The sequence below is a fragment of the Nematolebias whitei genome, chromosome 10 (assembly GCF_014905685.2).
Source record: "Nematolebias whitei isolate Nwh7 chromosome 10, NemWhi1, whole genome shotgun sequence".
Classification (NCBI taxonomy): domain Eukaryota; kingdom Metazoa; phylum Chordata; class Actinopteri; order Cyprinodontiformes; family Rivulidae; genus Nematolebias; species Nematolebias whitei.
In genome coordinates, this window is record NC_056507.1 from 13,758,138 (window position 1) to 13,785,530 (window position 27,393).

A 27,393-nucleotide genomic window follows, 5' to 3' on the forward strand; every position below is an offset into this window, starting at 1 on the left:
TGGATGGATGGATGGATGGATGGATGGATGGATGGATGGATGGAAGGATGGAAGGATGGGTTCAAAACCTGTAAAAGACGCGGCGTAGTTTTAGTAGCGAGGCAGCAGCTACCAGTGGAGCTAACGTTGGAATGAATCAACTTAATGTTGGAGGTGGGTGGGGAGTATAACGTAGCAATAGTTTTCAGTATTTTATTTTTCTGTTTGTAACTAAGAAAGTAAAAACACAATAAACAACACATGCTTTTGTTTTATTGCTGGTAGTGATAAATCTTTAAGCTGAAAAATGAAGAGCAGATGCTGTATTTGCTCCACTGAGCCGGAGTTTAAAGAACCAACTGCAGGGGTGGAAATAGCAATTTTGTCTCAAAGGGGGTACAATACACCTCTCCGTGTACTGTGCCTTATTGAACCCAATTCAAGATGGCTGCCACAACTAAGCAAACTTAGCAAAAACCAAAATAGCTATAACAGATTTACAGATATTGAGCTAAAATTTGGTATCAGTTGGTCTGTGTTTCTAAAAGAAAGTTTTCTTTTGTGTACTCGTGCAGATAATCCTCTTATCTCCTCATAAAAAGACACGTCGTCATCACTTCTGTAAACATTCAGTTTTTGCTGTCGTCTGTACGTGTTTTTACATCCGGCTGCTTCAGTTCTACGAGGCGTAGCAACACGGACGAGACAAAACATGACAAAGTAAACATTTGCCTCTTGCTAAAGTGGCAAGGCGTAAAAATGAACTATTCATTTCAGTGTTTGCTTGATCCGTTGGGAAAGTTTGACATTTCTTGTTTGAGCTGGCGGAAATTCGCTCCTAAACGAGAACACTCCGAGTTGCTGTTAGCTCAGCTTTTCAGTAAAACGTCTTCATGGTTTTAAAAACGTAAATCTCTCCGACGTCTGCAGGTTCAATCCTGACTGTTCATAACTACTCCATGTAACCGTACCTCAAAAAAATCTAAACTTTCTCTTCCAAGTGACAGAGGAATTGTTAGTTTCAGTTTTACAAACTCACATTTATTCAACGTCAATCAGGACATTCGATAAAATTAGTTACATTTATGTTGTTATTGCCCGCTGCTGAAAGGTGAAGATGGGCGATAATGTTTTTGTCTGTGTGTTTGTCAGTGTATCAGTTACAAGAAATATCTCATGAACCACTGGACAGATTTTAATGAAACTTTCAGGAAACCAGCATTAGATATTCATTTAGCAGCGAACACGCTTCAAGATGGCTGCCATAGCTAATCAACATTAGCCATCACAAAAATGGTTATAATTCAATAAGTTTAACAGATATTCTGCTAAATGTTGTTGTGGTAGTAGCTTAGAGACATTTGCAAAACTTTAGCAAAACTTTTGCATTAAGTCCAACAAAGTTCAGTCAGGTCATCTGGACGGTTTCTTTTTGTTGTTGTTGTTGAGACATTTCATCCTTCATCCAAAGTACTTCATCAGTCCGAGGAGCCCCAACAAACTGAGTCCCACAAGTAGCACTCCCACGTAGTGGACCAACCAGTTTGCTGGTGATAAGATAAGATGAGGGCAGACTCCAGAAACCAGCAAACTGGTTGGTCCACTATGTGAGTGTGGTGCTTGTGGGACTCAGTTTGGTGGGGTGACTGATGAAGTCCTTTGGATGAAGGATGAAATGTCTTTTAAAAGAAAAAAAAACATTCAGATGACCTGACTGAACTTTGTTGGATCTTCTACCTGGATTATTGAGCATGAACTTTGATGTTTAGCATTAAGTGTTGAAGTCAACCCTGTTTGGCTGTTAGCAAAATATCTCTGGAAACACTCATTGCTCAAAACAAAAAGCGTTTTTTTTTTGTCTTTTTGGCATGAAAAGCAGTGGGTGATATGCATTCGATTTAAATTTTCAATCTGGGACAGTTGAAGAAAAGCAATGAGTGAACAGGTGACGGTTTTCTCACAGAAGTTGCTGTGGATCAAATTATTCGTTCATTGTTCTGTTCCTCCTTTGTGACATTGAAAACTCACTCTCAGCTGATTACATCATTGAGCTTCGAGCAAACGAGACCTGGATAATAACGGCGGGCACGCTGAATGCTTGTGTGCTGAAGGTGAAGTGACACTGTTTACATAAAATTCAATGGCACGTCTGACACCCAACATATTAATAATAATAATAAGCCTCGGTAGAAAAAGGTTATTTGATTTGGGATGTGTGTAATTTGAAAATGAAGGCGTGACCTAATCCTCTCTGAATGAGAGATTTATCTCTCACAAAGCAAAGTCAATCAATCGTCCCTTTTCTTAAATTGAGGGGAAAAACACACAAGAAACCTGGATTTGAACATTTTACTGCACCTTTTGTGATTTTAAGCACTGCTGTCAAATAATACATTCTTTAAAAAAAAAAACATTATTTTATTTTAGGGATACAGAATTTTCATGTTGATTCCAAAATACACTTCATAAATAAATATTTTGTGACCTACATAAGACAAACGGGGGGGATTTTACTTCTATTATTTTAATTTATATACTGTATTTTTCCGACTATAAGGCGCATTAAGCAACACTGTTGTGTTAGCAAAATATCTGAATTAACAATAGATTTGGTTTGTTAGAAGCTGAGTTGTATTTACAGCTTACACTGTGAGCGCTAATACTGCAGCGAGGTCTGTTTTTTAAAACTTTGCTATTAATTATTAAACATACTGTCTTTAATTCATAAAGTTATCAGTTCATCACGTGCATTTAGCTGCTGCAGACTCCGTGCACAAAATGTTCTTGTGTACATAAAAATATGGTATTTTCTGTTTTGTATGGAAGTTTTTCATGTCCAAATTTCACTTTCAGTGAACTTATGCAGAGGCTGGGCTCTGGGAGGGTGCAGCGACTTATTTCTGCAGCGCCAGAGGATTTATTTACTTTTCAGTCTAAAAATGCTTTACTCAGAGCGGACAGCAGGTAGCCTGCAGCAAAGTGTTAGCAAACAAACGTTCAGGAATACAATCAGCTGTTTGTAGTCGTTGTTTTCTAGTGTTATATAAAGTTTGAACCTTCGGATTAATCCTTGTATTCTCCCGTTTACAGATGAGCACATGAATGAGCTGCTCTGTTGTGCAATGACACCACAGCCACACAGAGTAATGAGGAAGTTCTCCATCGTCGGTGTGAAGTTAAATCAAAAGTTGGATTTGATTATGAAAAAGCCTCAAAATGTTCAGAACAAACTAAACCACCTGCTCATAAAATCAAACATAAAACGACACGTTTATTCAGAACTGTATCAGACGGTGCTGTTTGAAAGAGTTTAGTTGTTCAGATATACTGATGGGTAATTCTGAAATGCGGGCATGCACTCAATGTAAACAAAGAACTCAGCAAAACGAGTTTTCACTCTCCTTGTTAATTCCTATTTTCAGTCACAAATTGTATTTTTTTGACATGTATCATGCCTCTCTCACCTGGACTGGGGGACAGTTTTGTCGACGAAGAGGAAGATGGCTTTCTCTGAAGGCAGCTGGATCCGTTTTCTGATGATCCACATGAACTGAGCCACCGTGATGTCAGAGGGCACCAGGTACTTCCTCTTATCGATGTCCACGATCTGGGAGCCGGAGACCTTCTCCACGATCACCTGGAGCAAACGCAACAAGAGGACAGCTCACTCTGTGCAGTTAGCAGCACCTGTAGTAACCAACTGATTACAGCTTTATGGATGTTTGCTCCTTTGGTTTTATTGTTGTAAATGACGTTATTAATGAGTCCGGCTGCATCAAACGCTACTAGAAACTGATCTGTAAAGACGATAAATAAGAATCACTTCTAATGTTGGCTGTTAAAAGAAAAACTATCGGGAAACCCCTAATTTAGTCCAAATTAAGGCCTGGCATCTGTAGACTGAATGCATATTGCCCTCTGCCTTTCAAATGTCACTGAATGTGTCAAGATATTTTGCTAACAGACAAACAAAGGTTACCTTAATAGCAAGAATAAAAGTTTTAAGCAGAGCTACAATAAGTAGCACTTAAATTTGTATTATGATTGACTCTCAGCTACTACCACCCAGATTCCTGCATTTTGTCCATCAAACTGACCAAACTATGGCTATTTTTATGTTTTCTACTTTGCGTTGGCTATGGTGGTGATCTTGGATTGGATTGCCTCCAAAAAGTATTCAGTTGCAGACGTACATCTAGTGATTATTACTTGAAATTTTTATTAGAATCCGTCCAGTGGTTCATCAGATATTTTGCTAACAGACCGAGTTGACTCATACAGTCATAGTTAATGGCAACATTTTGAAAACAAAACTCATTTTAAATCAGTTAGCACTCTAAATATGTGTTGTTAGTCGGTCTCAGCTACGACCACACCTAATTTTAGCTTAATATCTGTTCATTTGGAATATGGGAGTGGTGGCGCTGCGGTTAGAGAAGGTGAGCCTGTGATTGGAAAGTTGCCAGTTCAACTCCCCAGACTGACAAAATCAAAATGTAGGTGGGAAACATTTTCACCTGCCTCCATCTGGCCCTTGAGCAAGGCCCTCAACCCCCACCATCTGCTCCCCCAGGCGCCCGAAATAGCAGCTCTCTGCTCCACACAGTAGCTCAGTGGTCTGTGGTAGCGTCAGGAACGGCATCCGACATAAACATTTTTAAAAAGCCAATTCTTCATGCGAGTTAGTTCAGTGTGGCGACCCCCTTAGGAAGCCAAAAGAAGAAAAAAATATTTAAATTTGGCTGATTTATAGCCAGTTTTGTGGTGTTTAGCTGGCTGTGGAAGCCATCTTGAATTAGGCTGCAGGTTTGTCAATTTATCGTTTCTGCAAGTTTCATTAAAATCCATCCATGTCTTCTGATATTTTGCTAACGGGTAGACATAAACACACACACACAGACATGGGTATGAATCCATTTGAAGAGTTCTCAAAAAATATATATGTTTTTATTTTGTTTAAACTTCAATCAGTTTGAGTAAAATAAAACTGAATACTCCCGTTTTCTCCTCCGATCCCCTACAACAACTCTGCTCTTTATCTTTTGATTTTCCATCACTCCATTTTGTTCCCCCAAATGCCAAAGATCCCCGCTCCTCCACTACTCACCGGTACTCTGTCGGGGTATTTGCTGCGTATTTTGGCTGACTCCACACATCGGTGCTCTGAGGGAGGGACAGCAAACAAACAGGAAGTCAGATTAAAGGGATGAGTGGGGCCTTGTTCAATACAGAGATCCATAAATGCACAGCAAGAGCAGCTGCAGCAGCTTTTCACACAGAACACAGAGCTAAACATGGACTATCCGTTTTAGTAGCAGCTTATTAACAGGTTATATGTCTAACAGCTGCTTTGGAGTGATTTTAAACCCATTGTCTGCCATCGTGGTGCATTCAGGCAGGACCACATGCAGCAGGCAGAAAATGAGCAGAGGCCTTGGGGGGGAAGGTGGAGCGCTGGATCCATTTAGGTGCAGGCTTTCATTAACCCAGATAAGAGGCCTACTTTTGGGATGTGATGAGAGCTTCAACACAGAAGCTGAGTTATAAAGGTACCCGATGCGATGTCATGAAGACTGGTCCTAAAGCGATGGTGAACGTGTTCTTAAATTAATAAATGGAAGGCAGAATTTGTGACCTAATGCCAAGATCTGCATTTGTTTCCTTATGAAAACAGCCAAAGTGATTGAAAACAGGTCAACATGGAGAAGTCAGACATTTTAGTGTTTATTTAGGTTCAGATTTCTTCAGTAAAGTATGCAAATAAAAACATAGTTTAGGTTGAAATGGTAAGCTTTTCTTTGCAAATGCCACGTAACTTTAAATGCCATTCTCTGTTTTTTTTTCCCCGCTTGATTCCCAACATTTATTTCTAACAGCTGTTTTACTCGATATTTCTCTTTTTGTTGACGTTTGGCAGCAAGTTCACGCTTAAATTTCTACCTAAACGACATCTTCGCTTGTCCGATTCTGCCATGTTTACAGACCATGACCTGTACAAGTCAGTCACATGACTCAGGCACACAAGACTTTCAGAGAATTCAGCTGACTGCTTTGTTTACATTCAGTGCTTACCTGCATTTCAGATTTACATATCCTTATATCTGGAAAACTACTGGAATAAACTCTTTCAAACTTCACTATTTCATATAGTTCAGAATAAGCTGTTTTATGTGCCTTTAAGTAACAGAAATATCAGGAAAACTATACAAAAGTCTGTTCAATAGTCTTCTAAGCCAATGGATTTAAATATTCAGGAAACACTCAGTTTATACAGATGTCATAACACATTTATAGTTTAATTAAGTTAATGAGTCTAAATTTTCCTAAAGATGCCAACACAGAACAGCTGAGGTACATTTATTAAATTATTCCAAGCTGAGTTGACTAAAAATGGCTTTTATAACATTTAAATCATTATAGGTGACAGTGTCCAATCAGCTGACTCATTTGTTTTGCAAACGATGATAAAGCAGTTAAACAGGAGATACAACATTTCTGTGTGTGGGTTTACAGCAGGTTGACTATAAAAAGAGAACGACATGCATTACTGCGCATATGAAGGGTGATAAAGCAAAAGGAAGCTGCGTGACACGACAAGAAGATCCTCTCTTGTTTCATAACAACCCGAAGCCTTTCTCTTGTTTTACCGAGAGAATGGTCCTCCTTAAACATCCATTTCATCTTTGCTGGATCCCCGCACTGAGGCGTGACGTCAGAGCTCCGAAATTAGAGGATAATGTCGTCGAATCGTCCAGAAATCCAAACAAACGCGATCAAAACAAAACGTCAAAAATTCAGTCTGCCTTTCAGCTGTCCGACTACCAGTGAGGTGACGTCACCGTCTGACAGAATGCTGCCTTCAAGGGCTCCGTAAGAAAGTCGGTACATCCGGGGCTCAACCTTCTTTTCACTTACTGGAAACTGAATACAGTATTTGTTATTACTATTCACTGCAGTGACATACGTTATGGATACAAAGTTTAAAAATTTTTTCATAAAATATACAGTAAAACATAAAGTAATGCATAGTAAAACGTGTTTAAGTGCCCAATCCAAATATTCATTTCATTTTTTTCTCCACATCTAATAATGTTAACACAGCAGAAGCTGAACAAATATTCAGATACAGTACTTAAATTTTTATGTCCAGATAATTCCATGAAAACCAGCAAACGGCTGCAGAGATGCAACCGTAACAAAATGTAAAACATCTACAACACAAAACTGAATAACAATCATAAGAAAGAATATGCTGAGCAACTTCAAAAATACCACAAAGTCATGCAACAGTGTCAGTAAAAATGAGTGATGCAGAAGAGAAATAAAATAAATATAATAATAAAACAAATGAAATACAACCTGTGACCAATTAAAAACCAGACAGTATGGAATTACAACATTAAATGACCAAGAAGAGATTAAATCCAACAGCAAAAAACAGGCAAAATATGTCCCTACACATAGTAAACGGCATGCAAAACAGCCTCAAACAACAGCAATGTGATTTAAAGAAAAGGGTTGTAAAATGCATAATACAGACCAGTTTGTACTATGTACTCACAGGATAGTTAGATACTTTTCAAGGACAAATCTTGCACTTACCGAGTACATACTTACCAAGTATGCACCTGGTACTTATAAGGGATACTTAATAGGTATCTATGTATCAAGTTTGTACCATAAACTTACCTGGTACATACCACTTTAGTACTAGGTAAATGTCCTGTGTGCCCTGCAGTTTGTACCTTTTAGGTAGCAGAAAAGTATGTGGTATGTCCTAGGTAAGTAATCAAAAAAATGTTGAGAATCAAAACAACTAGAGTTCTGTTTTGTAGTTCAAGACATTTTGCTTTCCATCTGGGAGGCTTTATAATAAAAAAAAAAGTCTAGTGTGTGGAGCTCCAAGCTTTACTGCAGGAGAACATTTTAAACCCAACAGGACCCTCAGACCAAGGCTGGTCCAGCCCAAGGACAGAACAAACCCAAGCTGATGTGTGCGGTGTGGTGTCTGCAGTACAGTGAGGAATGTTCAGACCTGTAAGAAACTCTCTCCACAGATATCCTGATGCATGCTCAATAATCCAGGTAGAAAAATCTAAAAAAGTTAAGTCTGGTCCTCTGGACAGGTTCAAAAAACAATAAAAATGGTATCTCTCCACAGATGCATGGCTCAATACTATAGAAAAAGAACCACAAAGACACTAATTACATCGAAATTTGAAACTTTGGGCAAAAAGTACTGAATTTCAGGGACTTCTGTTTATTGACCGATTATTATATAATTTACCGATTATTGACTCTCTGACAGAACCTTCTGTGTCAATATCAAATATTTTAGTTCGGCATCGACCGCACTCCAGTGGGGGGTACCGCAGGGGTCCATCCTCGGTCCCCTTCTCTTTTCTTTATACCTGCTGCCACTAGGTGCTATCTTCCGCAAACACGACATACCCTTTCATTTCTATGCCGATGATTGCCAAATTTACTTCCCCCTGAGGCACAGAGGCACACGCTCTATTCAGCCTCTTCTTGACTGCCTGGCTGACATCCGGGACTGGATGGCTTTAAACTTCTTAAGCTTCAATGAGAAGAAGTCTGAAGTCATGCTGTTCCATCCCAGTGGCTCACTCATGAACTATGACATTGACCTATTCTCTCTAGCCCCGCTAGAGAAACAAAAGGTGACTAATCTGGGGGTGATAATGGACCCGTCCTTAAAACTCAACAGTCACGTAAACATGATGGTCAAATCCTGTTTTTTTCAGCTGAGACGGCTGTCTAAGCTGAAGCCTATACTCAACAAAAAGAACCTCGAGACAGTGATCCACGCCTTCATAACATCTAGGCTTGATTACTGCAATTCACTTCTGTTTGGAATCAGTCAGTCCTCCATTGCTCGTCTACAACTGGTCCAAAATGCTGCAGCCCGATTTTTAACTGGTACAGGCTATAGAGAGCACATCACGCCAGTTTTGGCCTCCCTGCACTGGCTACCCATTCACCTTCGGATCCATTTCAAAATTCTCATGTATGTTTTTAAATCACTGAACAGTTCCGCCCCATCCTATCTCACTGATCTTCTGCAGCCATATGTCCCACCGCGCTCTCTGAGGTCAGCAGACCAGATGCTTCTCTCAGTCCCAGAAAACCGTCGTAAGCTCAGAGGTGACAGGGCTTTCTCTGTTGCAGGTCCACGACTGTGGAATGAGTTGCCACTGAGTGTCCGGCAGGCTCCCACACTCTCAGTCTTTAAGTCTCGCTTGAAGACCCACTTCTATTCGCTTGCCTTTAACACGGTGTGATTTGTTTTGGTCCGGTCTGTTCTCTACTCTGTTGGCCATTTTAGTTAGCTTCTGCTGCTATTTGTATCTGTATTTCTATTTTATGTTTTCCTGTCCGCTGTGCATGTTTGTGTTCTTTTGTACAGCACTTTGGTTGGCCTTGTTGCTGTTTTAAGTGCTATATAAATAAATTGGTATGGTATGGTATGGTAAAAGATTTGCAAAGAGACACAAACAACGGAGATAAACTGGTAGGGATCTCAGTTCCTTGCTGAACGGACATTGAACGCAGCCTGAAATCCAACATCGGTTGTCATGGTAACCGCGAGACGCTGAACATGGCGCTGGAGCTAACGCTCCTCTAATCACAGAAGCTAACAAAAGTAGCATCGTAAAACGTAACTTGTTCGCATTGGGGGGTGATTTTATTGCGCCGTAAGCATTTAGATGGACATCACATAACTTAGAGGCTATTTCTTGTTTGCGCTGCTCCTTTGTGTGTCTGCGAAATTTCACTTACCTTTTTTTTGTTAGCGTTAGCACTAAGCTAATAGCCGCTCTTTTCGTCTTTACTTATGGCCTTTTACGAAGTGTACTCTCACCCGGCTGAGATTCGGTACAAAACGAGTGTGTGTACAAAGGCCACTCTGTTCCTGGTTGTTGTTTTATGCCTTACATACATCGCACCTCTGCTGGTTGCTTACAGGAGCCAAGGTTAGTATCAACACTAAAACACCAAATCAATGTTTCTGGCTCTGAATAAGAAACTTCACACATGTTACATAGTACTTAAACATTCCTGCTTTATCTCAAGGCCACTTTTATTAAATGACTTTTAAACTGTTGTCAAACAGAAACACACATGAAAGCATTTTACCCCCAAATTTTACACTAAATAAAATTAAAATAACTTCAGACAAATCCAAAATTATACCTATCAGAGAGTAAAATACTTGGGATTTTTTTTTATACCCAAATTGTTCTTTCTATACTTAAACGCTATGTGTAAAATATGTTACAGGAATATTTTTTAAATTAAATATTGTGAGTGCTGATGGGACTTATGTTTGTGAACATTGTGTAAAAATAAGTCTAATAATAATTAAGTCATTATCTTATAAAACAGAAAGCTTTAACTAAATTGTGTTGGAGAAATCCTGCAATTCTGCAGCTACAGAAATCAAAAATCCAGCTGATAAGTATTTAATGTTGGCACGGACTGGCTTGTTTCAGTGCGTAAAATGTTGAAAAATATTGACATAGTGTGATCATTATTCCCACGACCTCAAATAAATGTTCAAATGTTGTCTGTTAGTTGAAAATAAAATGTGCAAGTAAACTTTAACAATATCTTACAATAAATATTCATGAGTTGACACCAGGTATTTTGCTTTTTCACAAAAATGAATTAATTTAATAACTCCTTATTTTTAGCACACTCCGTTTTAATGAGTCAACATGCATGTTCGCTGACTTCAGTTACTTTTGTTTCAGGTTTCTGGATTAAACAAAGCACTTATGAAGAACAGCCAGTTGTGAGATTCCAGTACCAGACTCTGCTGGTGGCAGCGACTGATACTCAAGGACATTATGTCGCCTGGGGCACATTCCCTCACCTTAACAACATGCTCGGAGCTAACTTACGGATCCCTACTGTCTCAGTAAGAAAACATTACATGCATTTCCCTTAAAACTGTAGAAGGTTCAAGGACTCAAACAAAGTTAAGTCAGGTCCTCTGGATGGATTAAAAAAATACTTACCTGGCAGGGAGATACCATGATCATGAAGGTGGTTCACTCAGGGTGAGGCTCAGTCAGTGCACTCCGGTTTTGCTGACCCCTGCAAATTCCCCAAATGTGGGAATCTCGACTGCATAATTTCTGGTAGAAATTATCCATCCATCCATCCATTTTCTCCCGCTTATCCGGGGTCGGGTCGCGGGGGTAGCAGCCTAAGTAGGCAGTTGGGCCAGCTCTTCCGGGGGAATCCCGAGGCGTTCCCAGGCCAGCCGAGAAACATAGTCCCTCCAGCGTTTCCTGGGTCTTCCTCTGGGCCTCCTTCCGGTGGGACATGTCCGGAACACCTCACCAGGGTGGCGTCCAGAAGGCATCCTAAACAGATGCCCAAGCCACCTCAACTGGCTCCTCTCGACGTGGAGAAGCAGCGGCTCTACTCTGAGTCCCTCCCGGATGATCGAGCTTCTCACCCTGTAGAAATTAAACAACGATTAAACGAATTAAACCATCAAACGATCTGCAGAGTAAGAAAAAACAAATGCACAGAAATAAAAGACAAGTTTATTGCAAAATGCTTGGGAAAGCAGAAACATAAAGTAGGGATTCTCCAAAATTATATCAAGGAGGATGTTAATTTGGTCATGCTCAGATGTACATACTGCAACTGTTCTCTTTATGAGCACTATGATCACTATGACCATATGATAACCTAAATTGTTAATTTTTTCCGTGAACACACTCTACAGGTGAGAGAAGAGGATCTGAACATGGATGGGAAGTTGGACCTGTTGATCTTCCAGCTGCAGCTTCCTCTGAAACCTGATGAACAAGTTTACAGCGTTCAGCTGCTGCTCACCTTCAGCTACCAGCTCTTTGTATGTATTCCTCCAGTTGCCATTTTCTTTGTCTTATGTTTATCATTGACATTTGCATCTTAAATCAAGTCAAACATCGCTGCTACAGTGACCATTTCAGCTAAAGAGGAGCTTTTCTTTTGCCAGCGGATGTCCACAGTAGTGATGCAGAGCCTGGCTTTTGTGCAGCACTCCTCTCCTGTTCCTGGAGCCAAGCTGTTCATTAGTGGAGACCTGAGACTGCAGCAGAAGACTCCTCTGCCTCACCGGGGATTGTACAACGTTTACAATGTGAGAACACATTGTGCCACTCCTTTTTTATTTGTACATGCAAATTTCAGCACAACAACCGAGGTATTTTGTTATCCACTTTACACAGGCAAAGCAGGAGCCGAATATAACAGACTAGACAGAATTCACCAGAAATTTATGACTGAGAGGAGATAAAATGTGAGACGGAATTAAAAAAACATGTAGGAGAAGGACGCAATCGTGTAGACAAATATAAGATAATAATACATTTTAGAGAAGTTAACATACTGTATGTCTGCTCATCCAATGGTGGTGAAGGTACCCATGTTTTGTCTCTGTGTTGTACCTGAGATCATAAAACTTGACCAAATAAAAGACTAAGTTTTTGTATAAACTTGCCCACAATCAGTTCTGTTTAACATCTTCTGTCTGGCTCTCATTATCATCACAATACAAATACAGAACTACAGTATCTGAAAAGAGTTAAAGTTTTATATAGTTTCTTGTTTTGATAACCAGGTGTCTGTGATCGATGGCTCCAGCCCCTTCGCGAGTACGTACGACCTCAACAACATTATCAGGAGTTACCAGGAGAGAAACCGTAAGCTGACACATTAACTTGTTTTGTTTATGTGTTTATTGTACTGGATTGTGAATTATATTTAATATAATTTCCTTTTTTTCTGTGTTAGTAACAACAGTCCTGTCCTGTCCGATGCCAGTCTGGACAGTGGGACGAGCTTCTGGTTCTCCCTTTGAGCTGAATGCTGAAATCCGTTACCCGATGGAGGTCATCAGATATCCTTTAACATATGCAGGACAGGAGTTTGTCTGTGTGTAAACACAAAATATACACACACATATTTATTTAATACGATGCTGAATTGTGTCATATTAGGGATCACCATCGTCCACTTACTTCACCAAGTTGTAGCTCAATATCTCTAAAAATTACTGTGTTATAGCCATTTTTGAGTTAGTTAAGTTAGCTGTGGTCATTTTAAATCTAGTTGATACAAAATGACTAATTAGTATTAGAGGAGCCTCCAGTTATTACATTATGAGAGTTTCAATAATTTCCATCCAGTATTTCACGAGATATGGACAGCAGTGGAGCAGTGGTAGAGCAGCCGACTTGCAACTGGACAGTCACAAGTTCAATTCCCTGCCATGCCTATATGTCGGGATGTTCTTGAGGAAGACTAGCTGCTACCTGCTGCTCCAACTGAGTATTTCTCAGAGAACAAATTCTATCATTATATGGGCACATACAGTGACGACAACACAAAGCACGTTCATATTTCAAAAAGAAAACAATTTAAACTAGATTTAAAACATTCTCGTTGTAATCCTGCAGATTTAGGGGTTACTTTTGGTGAATCACATCACCTTGGTAACTCGAAACGCCCAAAAAAGTAAAAGCACACGTCGACCAAACCGCTTGTTTTGATGCACATTTTGTGTGGGTGAACTTTTTCGTTTGGGCCACATTAAAGTTTATGGATGGATGAAAATATATTTTATTTATTTAGAAACTTGTTTAGCATTGGATAGGACTAGGTGCCACCATTAAAAAGCACTGGAGGCGACAAAGTCATTGTTGTCTATGCTTTTAAAAGGCAGTCTCCAAAAATATGTAAAATTTCTGATATTTAATGAAGTCTTCCCTTTAAACACCTCTAATTTATTTATGGATTTGATGCAGGAAAAATGACTAATTTCAGAAAATGTTTCCCAATAAACGCTTCATTGGACTGTGGCTCACGTAGAGTTACTATAATTGTGGTTAGATTCTAATAAAGCTCATAAACAATAACTGTAATAAACATCTTCTTGAACATTTCAGCCTTAACCGTCTCCCTCCACTTATCGCCCCGGCTTCTGGGAAACTATTAAGTTTGCCTGGATACAGTACGTCAGCATCCTCCTTATCTTCCTGTGGGTCTTTGAACGCATCCAGAGATTTGTTTTCCAGAACCAGGTTCTAACAACCGTACCCATACCTGTTGGAAAACCTCACTTGTCCTGATGTTCTTTTACGTTTAGGTTTTGACTAGATGAAGCCTACACCTTTTGTCAATTTGCTCCTCATATACAGTGTTTGTCTTTTAACGCCATGTTGATAATGTTCTGCATGATGAACTCAAACTGAATTTGTTGATCTTTTAGGTTGAGTCATGTTATATTTTACGACCTGGGGAACATATTGTTAAAGTGAAATGTAACGAATAAAAATACCAGCATGTTCTGACCTGAGAGCCCCACTACACCAGTAAAACCATCTGAGACCAGTGCTGAAAAAGGAACTGATTGTTCAGTCTGGGCTCAAGACAAACACTGATATAAAAACCTTCTGTGATATTTATTTAACTGCAGACGCATGCTGATAAAAGTCTGTAGTCCTAGTGAAGTTCATCACAAACACTATTTACTGTAAAGACAACAATACATCATAAAAGATAAGTTTGTTGCACATTTATGCACCTGGAAGGTCAATACAGGAATCACACAAACAAACATCATCATTTCTCACCTGTTTTTGCTCAAAATCAATTTTCAGTAAGTCGTTTATCGTAAAAATTAATCTTTTTAGATAATCTACTAAAAAGTCCATATTTTATTATCTAAAACATCTGGACTTTCTGCATTATAATCTCAAACTGTATACTTATTTTCTGCAGCAGAACTATCACCAGCAAAGTGAAGTTTTAGCTCTTAGTTTTCTAGTTCTACTTTTTTACGGCTGTTTTTCTAGCAACTGAATTGTAAAAAAAAAGAATGCATTTTCTATATTTTTGTTATTTGTATAGTACATGTTGTGTGATAAAGTAAATAAAAAAACTGATATAATTTTGATATTTTAGCTTTGTGTGTTCTCCTTATAACCATGTCAGTTATTTTTTTAGCATCTGTCAATCACGCTTTGTCGAGAATGAGTCATTTTAAAATAACAGCTAAATTATAGGGTAAGTCTATAAGTTTGGTTTAGTTTATTGGTTTATTTAACCAGTACTGTTTACATGTTATGAGTATTTTTGTATTTAAATACATTTAGCAAAAGGTTAATTTTCACCTTGGATGAGTCACTTTTAAAGCAAAATTCAAAGTTATAGAAATAAAAATGATTTAAACCTAAAAGTATTTTTGTAAATAACACCCACTTGCTCTTTGTTTACTTTTATGACTATATTAACCTTTGCATATTTTATTGTGTTGTTTATTTAATTGATAGATTTGCAACTTTTCCCCATTAATTGACTTATAATTGCATAATTCTTTTAGCCTGGTTACAATGTAACGCTACCAGTGCCCACTTTTTCCTCCAGTCATTAAAAAAAAGTATCTTTGCTTTTAAAAATACTATTTATTGTGTCAATATGAGTTTAAAATAAAATAAACATAAAATTGGTTTAGGATTAGGCAAAAATTTAACTGTGAAAATTCAAGAAAAACAATTCTGCGGTTTAAAAACCACAAATTGTTCTTTTGATCGAGGTTTGATCATCCTCACTGTACCAGTGAGTCAGTGGGAGGGAATACATGTGACTTTTGGAAATATGCAAATTCCATTTTGTTTTTGATGGGTGTGTTCATCTGGCCTAGAACCACAGAATTAGATCATTGAAATGTCTCACTCCTTATGTGTACCAGAAAGTTTGACGAGTTACACCCAGTAACCCTTAAAATATGAATGTTGGTGTTTTTATGTCTGATCGTTCTGTTTGACTTACATTTCATGTTAAAATGAATTCCTCCTGAAAAAGTGAATGTTATTTTTTATTTTATTTTTTTTAAACTTCTTCCTTGTACATCTATATGTATGTGAATCTTTGGAGTTATGGTATCAACCACATCCATCAAAATCATCCTTTAAAATGCTTTTCAAAGAGGCATGCTCTTTTTTTTTTGTCTACAAATCTTATTTTGAAAGCCCACAAAATCTCAATAGAATATAGGTCGAATGAGTTTAAGGAATGTCTCAAGGACATTTGGTGGCTGGCCAAAAAATGTAGAACTTGTTGACATGGTGTATAACCTTCACCACCCACTTGGATGTTAAAAACTTCCTGGACTGCACCTGAAAGAGAGTACTCTGTTACCTTTAGAGAGCCTTAATGAGTCGAAGCATTTGCTTTATCAAAAGTATTTCTCATTTGCATCTTAGTATTTCAGGTCACAGGGTGTTGTTGCATAGGAGGAGTCAAAATCAAGCTTGATGGCAAGTCCAGGATCTAAACGTCTTAATACAATACCGTCATAACCAAAGCACAAAAACATAAAGCATGTCAAGAAAACAATTAAATATACTGAGGAGCAGAGAACTAATGTGGACAGGTGAGATGATTGGTGATAGAAACCAGATGTGAACTAAAGTCCAGAAAGAAGAAAAAACAACTCTAAAGTAAAACACAATATGCAAATGAGGGAAAGACTGACTGAGTTGACCTCCGCAACCCATAAAGGAAGAAGCGGGTAAAGATAATGGATGGATTAAACAAAATCAAAAGAAATCAAGACAAGTTCTAACAGAACCAAAAAGATGAGAGGGAGGAACTTTAACCCAGAGACCCAAGACAGACCAAAGTAAAACAAGCCATAAAAACTCAACCGAACAAACTCGGAAGCCGTATACGTCAGATGGAAGTTTTATAAAGTGGGGCTGATAAAGGATGATGCTTCTCCAGATGGTTTGAAGCTGGACCTGGGTCTTTTTGTGTGAAGTCTACATGTTCTCCCCGTGCATGCATGAGTTTTCTCCGGGTGCTCCAGTTTCCTTCTGCAAACCAAATGCATGCATACTGGGTTAATTGGTAACTAATTTGTCTCTTGGTGTGAGTGATAGTGTAGGTCTGTTTACCTTGTTTGACTCTCTGTACACTTGTGAAGGATTTGCGACCGGTCCAGGTCATCCCACACCTTTCACACAGGGAGGCCTGGAGATCGGCACCAGCTCCTCGCAACCCAGAAAGAAAAAGCTCAATGGATGAGTGGATGCATGATGTTACAGAAGTCTTTCATCAAAGAAAATCTCAAAGGTCAAATCCTGCAATAAATACATCTTTCACACACTCTGCCAAACAGCTTCTTAAAATGACGGCGCTTCCAGTCCTGGATTATAGCGATGCACAGGTCTGCCTCAGAAACTCCTTCACAGACTGGATCACGCTGCAATTCAAGGTTCTTTATTTGTCATATGCACCACATGTGGCACATGTGGTGGAACGAAATTGTGTACACAGGCTCCCAGTTACATCCAATAAAAGTATAAAATGTATCCGGTTTGTACTGGAGCTTCATTTAATACACACCACCATGATCTGTAATAAACCGATAAACTGGCCATCGCTTCATTCTCGCAGAAAAATTTATCGGTTTGTTTATTTACAAAACCCTCAATAGAAAAATTGTTACCTACTTCTTACTATCCACAAAGCAAATGACAGTTTGTGTTCTAGTAACCTAAAGTTTGTACAGTACCTCCTTTGGTCGCTCCTCTTTCCGGTCCGCTGTTATAGATGAGCCATCTGCAACAGATCTTAAAGCTCACTTTATTTTGCTCTCCTCTTTTAGAAGTTCAGTACATGTACAAGATCATTGTACAGTACTTGCTTTAAGTTTTACTATGCCTGTCACTGTTCGTATTTTCACAATGCTTTGCTTCCTTTCTTTTAATAGAGTACACAGTAGTATGTATTAAAGGCGTTAACTTATGCCAGTTGTGTTGTGTCTTTTGCTTTTATCATTACTGTTTTGTGTACTTGAGTTGCTGCCTTTTGAACCAGTTCGTCATTATAAATTAGAACCGGTTCTCAATTACCTGGTATAATAAAAGTTGTTATTATTGTTATTAGTATTACTGCCACTACTGGCACTGAAGTTGACCTCAATCTGCAAGGTTTAATTTCTTTACTGTAAAACTTCTGTACAAAATTTTATAGGTTAAGCCCAACTGCAGTTTTAGTTTTACAGAGGCAATAAAAAGCAATATGCCTGAAGTTGGTGCCATCACACAGAGTATCTATTGACTCAAAAAAGTTCAAGACCAAAACTCAAGCTCAATGACAGAGCATTGGTTTCTTCGTTGTTTTTACACAACACTGTTTCAAACTAATTCCAGATCTGTGCTTGAGGGTAAAGTCGCCCCAGCTGTTTCCTTTTAAAACAGGCCAGAAAGCTTTGAATATGGATGCTGAGAATCAAACAGGATATGAGTCCGTATCACACAGGAACCAGGTGCATCCTTTTCTTTCAATCCTGTATTGCTTTACACAGCAAGAACCACGTGACCAGTCCTGCACTGGTCCAGTCTGGTATCTGTACCAAGTCTTGTACTCATTTATAATGTCTTTAGTTACAATTTGCATTAACATGGATGGATGAAAAATATATATATGAGCTTTGATTGGGAATACTGTGCTATGACTTTTGGCAGAAGTGCATTGCACAAAACAAATGTCGAAAACCTGCTATCATCCCAAAATAAATATAACATGATTTTGTCAAAACAGGTGAGCAAGCACAGCCCTTTCTGGAGCTCTACAGCTCAGGCATACTTCACAGGAGAACCTTCTTCACAATCTAAACTTTAAATATAACATTTAAATCCGATGAGATTTGTTCTTTTTGGAAACCACAGCTGTTGTGTCCTTCATACTAAAGCGGGATCATCCAGCCAGTTATTGGCACACAGTTTGAAAAGCCTGCCTCTCTGATGGTATGGGGGTGCATTTGTGCCTTTGGCATGGACATCTTACACATCTGCAGAACATAAAACACATGATTTAGAACAACATACAGATGTCCGTTTCAGGGAAACCCTTACATATTCCAGCAAGACAGTGCTAAACTGCTGCGACCAGCAACGAGTCCCGGTGAACTGACCTACCTGCAGCAGACCTCTCACCATAAACCATTTGATCCAGGACTGTTGAACTGCTAGATTCCTACATAAGACAAGAATTGTACAACAATGCATTAAAATGTCTGAAATATATTAGTAACATAAATGTGCATTAATGTTCTGGACCTATACAAGATTAATTTGTGATTAGGAGCTCTGACTCAGCAGACTACAGGTTTTCTCGCAACACCTGTGTGCACTGGATGAGACCACAGACGCGTTTGGTCCCGCCCACTGCTCGTTTGAACTCCACCCACCGGCCTCTGACCTGCCTACCACCACCAGTTCACCCACAGCCGTGAATCCTCCTGGACACGTCTCGGAGCTCCGGAGCTGTGAGCCGAAGGCGGCGCGGAGCGGAGGGTTACACCGCGGGGGCGCAGCAGCCAGCGGGGACACTGCGCACCGACACCGAGGGAAGGCAGCACCGTTAGGCAAGTTAAAGGTACACGTTTCTGATTATTATATGTCAAAAGAAGAGAAATAAAACAAGTTAACTGCCCACTGGACTCGATTTACCCCGTTTAACTCGGGACTATTTTTTTTTTTTTTTTTTTAGCTTAGCTACGAACTTTTAAGCCTTCGAAATTCTGGATGTCTCACACAGAAATGGACTTAAAGGAAACACATTGTTTATTATTGTTAATATTTCATCCCATAGAAAAGGACACGGCGCTTCTTAAGTCCAATTTTATCAGATTTAAGGGATGTCCGGCGTGTGGAGCTAACAAGGGTGTCGTACCCAACTTTGTCACCCCGCAAATTCTGTGACCTTATTAGAAGAGCATTTTTGCAGCGGTTTTTATTTTGTCTAAGGAATGTTCTGCTACATTGGTAGAAGTTGGAAGTAATTAACTATTCATAGATTAAGTTATGACCAGCTTATAATTAAAGGTGGTAATTTGAAGTTTTATACTTTATGCACACACTTAAATTCACAAAATCTCACAATAAATGCAAGAAGCTTAAAGAAATCAAATGCATTGTATTAGTTTTGGACTTCATAAAACTAATTAAATGAAATAATATTGAAACTTAAGGTGATAAAGGAAAACTATGATAGTGCTCTGACTTGCTAGAGCTGGAGAAAAAAGGGAATTATGAAAATCTATTAATTTTTTCCTGAAATGTAAGAACTAAACTAAAGTTTCCAATAAAATAACTTTATTTTGAAGGTTTGCCATTTTACTAGGATATAAAAATATTGTTTTTTTAAAGTCTAGAATATGTGAACTAATCACACATTTAGCAAAAACTTGGGATAATGTGGAAGTAAAGACGTGTATCTACATATTACTTAAAAAATAAGTTTACTTTTTCATATCCTTAGAAACATTTGAATTGAGGCCAGATTTTTGTAGATGTAGGCTAGAGGTAAAAGCAGGGTTTAATTGGGTAGTATATTTCTGTTCTTTGGAAGAAATTTGCAAATAATGTCAGGTAAAAAAAACTAAAAACTGTCACATTTACCTTTTTTTTTTTACTTGGGTTTATGCCCCTCCACTGTTGTGTTTGTACTATGACTGACTAATAAAAAATATTTAATATGAAGTATCAAATTGAAACATACAAAAAAGAGTGTATTTATAGAAAAATGTGGTGTTTAACGAAAGTTTGTTTTCACTTTTAAAAGTCAGTTGTCTAGTCAGATCATAGGTCATACTTTTTAAATATTAAAATACGTGAATTGTGTATAAACACAATTGTTGTACATTTATAGCATGGAATTTTTTTGAAGAAATGCATATTGACCGCTGTCTTTCATGCCAGAGATTTAGACTGAGCTCAAGATATGCTGAGAAATATTTGAGTATTTTGGTTAAACCTTATAGCAACATTATGCATAACCTCATGCAATAATGCAATATTTTTCATGTAGTGTTGGCGCTTTGAGTATATGCTGTGAATGACTCTCAGCTACTACCACATCAGATTTTTGCTCAGTATCTGTAAAATGCGTTAAGCTATAACCACTTGTGTTTTTAAGGTCACTTGGTTGTGGTGACCATCTTACAATGGGTTGACTCTTTAAAGTTATTTAGGCCACAGAATTGTTTAGGTAATGTCCTACCATGTTAGCAAAAATTTCCTGTTTCTTGACTTTCCTCTGTTCTGTCTTCTCCAAATAGATTTTAAAAATAGAATATCTCCACTGCTGGTCTCAGCAGGTTTCGCTGCAGCTATTTCTGGGTTTGAGCTCTTGTCAGGTCTAGGTAGAGGTATCAATATGCTAAAACCAGCTGAATGTGTCCACGGGGCAGAAAATCAGACGCCCCAAATGAAACTATTGGACCTGCCTGTTTGGATCACTGGTGGCACGTTCGCATCCGCTTGAAGAACGTGGGTTGTTGAATGGTACTGCGCTATAACGATAAATAAGTAAAAAAAAAAATGAGGATGAATCACTAAAAAACAATATAAATGACACTTAAAATTGTCTAAATAGTTGAAAAATACACAGAACAAAATATACAGCAAGCTCAGTAAACAAGTCATTTACATAATTTATTAGGAGGAACTTATTTTGTGGCCAATGTTTTTTTTTATTTATTTTTTTTTATGCGGGGCTCTGCCCCACCTGCCCTTATGAATGGTCTGCCACTGGTGATAATAAACCCTGGACAGAAAGACTAAGAGGTATTACAAATATCTGAGGTGACCAGCAGCCCTAATGAACCTGTGCACATCAATCATAGAGCTTGTGGAGTTTTAGTTTAGCTGTTTCTAAGACAAATGTGTAAAAATGAGCTCCGATAAATCAGAGAACGATGACCATTTGATCAACAAGTCTGTGACCTCTTGTAAAGACAATGGTGCTGCACCAATACCACAGTTTTTCAAACCAAGCTGAAGTACTAAGTGCAGGCCCTCTTATTTTAGGGGTACGTTCAGGTGATTTGTATATTGAACATTTTGTATTTTGAACACATGTTTCTGTTAAAAAGTAAGGAAATTAAAAGGATTATTTCCTCCTGGTTTTTCAGACACGAGTTGTGTAATGTTGACTTTAATAACTGTTAAAGTGATGCCATTTGGTCATTCCGACATGACTCATTTTCCATTAATGTCTCCCAGACGTCTTTCAGAGATGCTTGTAAACGTGCCAAAGAGAGTCTCAGAGCAACTTAAAGTTAAAAACAAAAAATAAAACAACTCATGAATACATAATTGTGCATGTCTGTATTGTCCAGCTTGTTTAGTTGCAACCGTATCAGATTGGTACCTTTCAGGGCCTCTGCTCACCTACCATACCATGTTAGCCTATTAATCATAAAACCCAATATCACCATTAAGGTCAAGGTTTCTTTATTGTCATTCACATCATATGTGGTACATATGGTGGAACGAAATTGTGTACACAGGGTCCCAGTTGCATCCAACAAAAATATACATTGTAAAGAAAAACAGTAATAAGATAATAATAATTAATATTTAAATAACGACGACTGTACGTACATATTCGCGTTGTACCTCGGTGCAATTCCAATAAAGTTTATTCTGATTCTGATTCTGATAAGCTGATCGGATCAGAATCCATTTCATCAAACCTAGTATTGATATTTAATCACAAATCACTTATCGCAAAAGTCACTTAAACTCCAAGGTGTAGTTGGACTTCTGATTGTTATTGATATTTATTACTTTGACAGACTTAATTGCCGTTCTCTGATAAAACACTTACTCTGTCACTTTTCTGAAAAGAAGAGGGACTTTTTTATTTCCTTTTCTCTTTCTACATACTTTTCGACTCTTTATTGATAACAGGAACATGACTCAGACAAGCCTCAGCTGCAGTTGTTTTAGGCGTTGAAAGAATGATCTTGAGTCTGCATAAATAATATTTGGTGTTTTTGTGCCCTTCCATCTGGCACACTGGCCATTCAGTATGGTGTGTTCTGTCAAATCTTAATTAGCCAGTAATTACCTAATGTCAAACATATTTACTCTGACATCCAAGCTGGAAATGGCTTCTTTTTTTATTCTGACTGGATAAATGTTCTGAAATTGCATCAAACATTTTTCTCTCAATTAGAAAGTCTTGTGCTCAGGGCCCACTTGTTGGGTATCCAGATTGATGTTATGATAAATCTGGTATTTCTTTCGCCTTCAAAAACTGAGAGAAATAACAGATTAGCTGTCATAAAATAGTATTTTTCTATAAGCAGGATAATTAATACAGAGCGTTTAGACAAAAAACTTTACCCTTTTCAGCATAAAGTATAAAAAAATAGACGTAATAATAAATAAGTGTTACATTTATTGTATAAATGTGATGAATTAATATTTAAAGGCACTAACTATAAAATAAAACATAATGAAGGCTGTTCTGAACTACATCAAATTGTGCAATTTGAGTTTACTCCAGCAGTTTTCCATTTATGTTTATATGCAGTTCAGAAATGTGGGTATGCACTCAATGTAAACAAAACACAGAGTGGCATCTGCCAAAAACCACGTAGAAGTCACATGACCGTCATTAAAGCTGCCTTAGTGTGTGTTGGTAAACAAATATGGCAGAGTCAAACAAGTCCCTTTGTGTTTTTGAAAAAAACTGTGCAGATTTAGTTTTTTCTTTATATATTTTTTATTTTTGACAGGTCTTTATGACCTTGCAGTTAGTACCTTTTTAATTTCATATGTTTGTATTTATGTTGACGTATCTTTTGTCAAAGCCTCCTTAAATAAAATACATCACATTTGTGAAAAATGTGAATAAAATAAACAGCCAACAAATCATAGTTCAAATCTCGCCTGAGGGTGCGCTGTTGTAGCTGACAAACTGAAACACAACAACTTTATTCAGGTGCTACAATGCTGCCTTTATTATTCAGTTTGCCTTACAGACTTTCACAAACACGTATCCAGCCCTGCCTCACAAAAAATATGCGAGGTAATCACTGAACAGAAAGCTCTGTGTTCATGCTAGTGAACTTTTTTTAAATGTTTTAAATTCCATCATGACTTTGGAATAAATAATTCAGTTCTCTTCATTCAGACTAGAGCTGAACACATGCTTCAGCCTCTTGTATTTAAGTCTATGAACACAAATTTTATGCGAGGAGCACACCGATAAGCTGAAAGGCAACGAGCAGCTCCGTTCTGGATGACCTGGTCACCGGAGCATCGTGCAGGTATTTCATCTGGTAACCAGTAACCAAATATCCATCAGAACGTAACAGATGGGACTCAAGCCGTCGTTATGGACTCTGAACATTGTTACAAAATGACATTAAACCCAAAAACGTGATTATAAACAGTCAATTAAATAAAGAAAATAAATTTTATAGAGACGTGAGGATGCCAGAAGGAGCATTTTACAAAACGTGTAAATGTTTCTAAACATAAACGACAAGCAGGTAAATGTTGCAAATTAATGCATTAGTTTCATCTGAAAGCTTACAAGTTTTTAATGTTTTCTTGTTTAGTGCTCAGTAAGACCCATGTTGGTATTTGAAATGAACAAATATAAAGTGTTCCATATGTCCTGGGTTTTGAATGAAAACTGCTTGCTGTTTTCACTTACTAGAAATTAAAACATTGCATGCAAAACCACCTATTTCTTGGATTATTTCCCTGTGGTTAAGATCTGTGCCCAGTTACAGTTACTGTAAGTGACGGTTCCTGTTTGTTCTCCTGTCATTCACACTAACATGGTTTTAAAAGGTTTCCACCTGATCTGGAATTTTTTTACAGAGTCCCAGCCAAATATCAGCAACACAATACTTTGTAAGAATACATATAGTTGCATTGATTTCATTGGATTTTAAATTATATTTAATTATTCCAAAAAAAAAAAGTATAAATGCTGCGTTCAGGGACAGCTGCGAGAGGGGAAAAAACTCAACAGAGAAGTGACAATGACACATTTTATGGTACCGGGAAAGGAAAAAGTGAGGAAAGCAAACAGAGATACTAATTCAAATTTAACGGTATGTTGTTTGGAGAAAAAAAATCATATGTAACAGTGTTGGGATTTTCCAGATTTGTTGCACGGTTATGCAAAGACACTGAAGTGCATGTACATAACGCAACCGGATTGATCCCAGGATAGATAAGGTGTGCTATCTAGATGATAGATTTAAACAACTTTAAGCTAGTTTTTATGATATCAATTGATCGTAAAACAAGTTGTTATCAACATTCATTAGTTAATCCTGTTTTGAGCTGCTGTCAACAGTTATTTTAATATTTTCTGTTTTGTTGCGATTGAAAAACATTTTGATTTTGAGGAAAATCTGGTTATTTTAGATCACCATCACACATGTAACAACACCAAATTTCATTTTTAGCTTTCAGTTCTGTGATTCCATCAGCACTTTTTGCATTGCAGGTGCCCAAACCAATGGGTCTTACTTGTAGTCATTGTAGATGTTCACATGGTGCACAAGTGAAATGCTTTTATCTGTAGCTCATTTTAAAGATGCCAGTTGAAAGAACAAACTTCATGTTTTTTTTTCTTTCAGTTTTAAAAGAAGAAGAGTCATGAAAGAAGGGGTCCCTTCATGCTACATTGCTAAACTTTTGATTAATCTAGACATGTAGTGTTTTGTCAGCTACATAGTAATGAACACATCAGGGTCAACACCCACATTTTAACAACTTGGAGAATCATGAATCTAAACAAAAACTTTGCCAAATGACAACACAGAGTTTTGTTGCATGCCAGTCTAATGTGTACATTTCCATTTCTTCTCGTTGTCTTGTTCTTTTTCCAGAAGAGGCAGTATTCTTCTCCATAAAGCACAAAAAGAGGTTGATATTCTCCAGTCGAAGCGAAGAGGAACCCACCACCATGATTCCTCGATACAGAGTTAATCTGAACGCCTTAATACTCCTGGTGGTCCTGCAGGGAGCAGCTGTGATGCTGTTCTGCAGCTGGTATGTTCAGCTCGGTCCCTGTGAGTCTTCTTCTCCTCAAGGCAAAGTTCACGTATTGCTGCTGTCATCGTGGCGATCTGGTTCATCCTTCCTTGGACAGGTTTTCAGTCAGCACCCGTCTGTTTTCTACCTAATGGAGCCCGCCTGGCATGTGTGGTCCAAGGTGGAGAAACCTGGTGCCAGGCTCCTACGAATGACTGTGAGAGATTTAATGCGGAGTCTGTACCAGTGTGACTTCTCAGTAATGGATCCCTATTTACCAGAAAACTACAATGTGTCCTCCTTGTTTATGTGGACTCAAAGTCGAGCACTGTGCTCGCCTCCGGCTTGTTCCCTCACTCAACGAGGCAAGTTTAGCAACGAGACTCAGTGCTTACAGAAATGTGATGCTCAGGGGTTGGAGAAGGTGGAAGCAGCTTGTAGCACATACAGTCATGTGGTATTAAAAGAAGTGCGCTTTTTCGAGCTGGAGTCTCTTTACCCCCTTTTGAAAGACCCCAGCCTGGACCTCCGCATTATCCATCTGGTCCGGGACCCTCGGGCTGTGATGAATTCTAGAGCGGCATCACCCAAAGCATTTTTGAGAGATAGCTCTATAGTCTTGGAGCAGGAAGACATACCTGCAGCAGAAGTTGAGTATAAAGTCTTGCAGGAAATTTGTCGTAGCCACGTACGCATCAACGAGAGGGCCATCCTGAAAGCTCCTCCGTTCCTAAAAGGACGTTACAAAATGGTTCGCTATGAAGATGTGGCCCGAGACCCACTAAAGGAAGTCAGTGACATTTACGAGTTTGTAGGTTTAGAGATGACCACAAAGATGGGCGAATGGATCTACAAGAAGACTCATGGAAAGGGGAAAGGCACTGCAGCAGAGGCTTTTCAAATTACTTCTAGGAATGCTGCTGACGTCTCCCAGGCTTGGCGCACCCTGCTGCCATACAGCAAGGTCAAGCGTGTCCAGGAAGTGTGTAAAGGAGCCATGACACTGCTCGGCTACAGGACTGTTGACAGTGAAAAAGAGCAGAAGAGACTTGACATAGACCTGCTAGTTCCACAGGAGCCATTTCAGTTCAGCTGGATACCAGCTAAAACAGAGCAGACTGATAACATTCAAAACACGAATCACTGATGAACACCAAGAGACTTCACCTGATCTGCCTCCTCAGTCATGAGTTGGTACAGGAGTTTAAAGACAGGTGGACAAAAAGACTCTGGCATCAAATTTAAAGTGTGGATTTCTAGCTAATAGATGCCAAACTCTGTAGGTTTACAAGATATGAGTGTTGCCACACAATTTGAATTTGTCTGACATCGCTGGGAAAATCAGCCACTAATTCTGTTTAGTCTCAATTTTTTGTGTTTTCTTAAAATGAAATAATCAGTTTAGCAGAAATTTGACCATTTGTGTTGCAATAAGCACTTTGTGATAATGTTTTAATATCGGAGATAGTTCTTGTTCAGATTTTGTTGTTTGTTTTTTCAAGGATTCAAGGTTCTTTATTGGCATTCG

At 38.4% G+C, this 27,393-nt stretch overlaps 3 protein-coding genes and 1 non-coding gene across 4 annotated transcripts in view; 3 read left to right on the forward strand and 1 right to left on the reverse strand.

Moving 5' to 3' along the window:
• Nucleotides 1–6,817, reverse strand: part of gabarapl2 (GABA(A) receptor-associated protein like 2) — a 9,253-nt gene extending 2,436 nt beyond the window's left edge. Inside the window, exons 1-3 of the mRNA XM_037682669.1 lie at nt 6,627–6,817; nt 5,087–5,142; nt 3,444–3,616 (exon numbers count right to left, since the gene is read on the reverse strand). Coding sequence (XP_037538597.1) covers nt 3,444–3,616; nt 5,087–5,142; nt 6,627–6,660 — 263 coding nt within the window. The 5' untranslated portion in view covers nt 6,661–6,817. The remainder of the gene's footprint in view (nt 1–3,443; nt 3,617–5,086; nt 5,143–6,626) is intronic.
• A 3,018-nt stretch (nt 6,818–9,835) lies between these two features.
• tmem231 (transmembrane protein 231) lies at nt 9,836–14,137 on the forward strand. The gene is made up of 7 exons (XM_037682670.1): nt 9,836–9,974; nt 10,755–10,921; nt 11,744–11,872; nt 11,999–12,142; nt 12,623–12,704; nt 12,796–12,901; nt 13,970–14,137. Exons 1-7 carry the CDS (start codon nt 9,836–9,838, stop codon nt 14,130–14,132), a joined length of 930 nt encoding a protein of 309 aa, XP_037538598.1. The 3' UTR covers nt 14,133–14,137.
• On the forward strand, nt 11,014–11,174 carry LOC119416541. Its single transcript, XR_005187093.1, has one exon. It is a non-coding gene; the product is annotated as a U1 spliceosomal RNA (small nuclear RNA).
• Nucleotides 14,138–19,345: 5,208 nt separating the features above from the next.
• LOC119415989 (carbohydrate sulfotransferase 6-like) lies at nt 19,346–27,012 on the forward strand. Its single transcript, XM_037683159.1, has 2 exons — nt 19,346–19,449; nt 25,721–27,012. The coding sequence occupies exon 2, from the start codon at nt 25,798–25,800 to the stop codon at nt 27,010–27,012; it is 1,215 nt and encodes a 404-aa protein (XP_037539087.1). The 5' UTR covers nt 19,346–19,449; nt 25,721–25,797.
• The last annotated feature ends 381 nt before the right edge of the window (nt 27,013–27,393 follow it).

Excerpts from the sequence above, each read along its gene's own strand:
- tmem231 (XM_037682670.1), top strand. The coding sequence starts at position 9,836 with ATGGCCTTTTACGAAGTGTACTCTCACCCGGCTGAGATTCGGTACAAA. Across the intron at positions 9,975-10,754 it reads GGTTGCTTACAGGAGCCAAG|GTTTCTGGATTAAACAAAGC; the intron begins GTTAGTATCAAC and ends CTTTTGTTTCAG. Across the intron at positions 12,143-12,622 it reads GATTGTACAACGTTTACAAT|GTGTCTGTGATCGATGGCTC; the intron begins GTGAGAACACAT and ends TTTGATAACCAG.
- LOC119415989 (XM_037683159.1), top strand. The coding sequence starts at position 25,798 with ATGATTCCTCGATACAGAGTTAATCTGAACGCCTTAATACTCCTGGTG.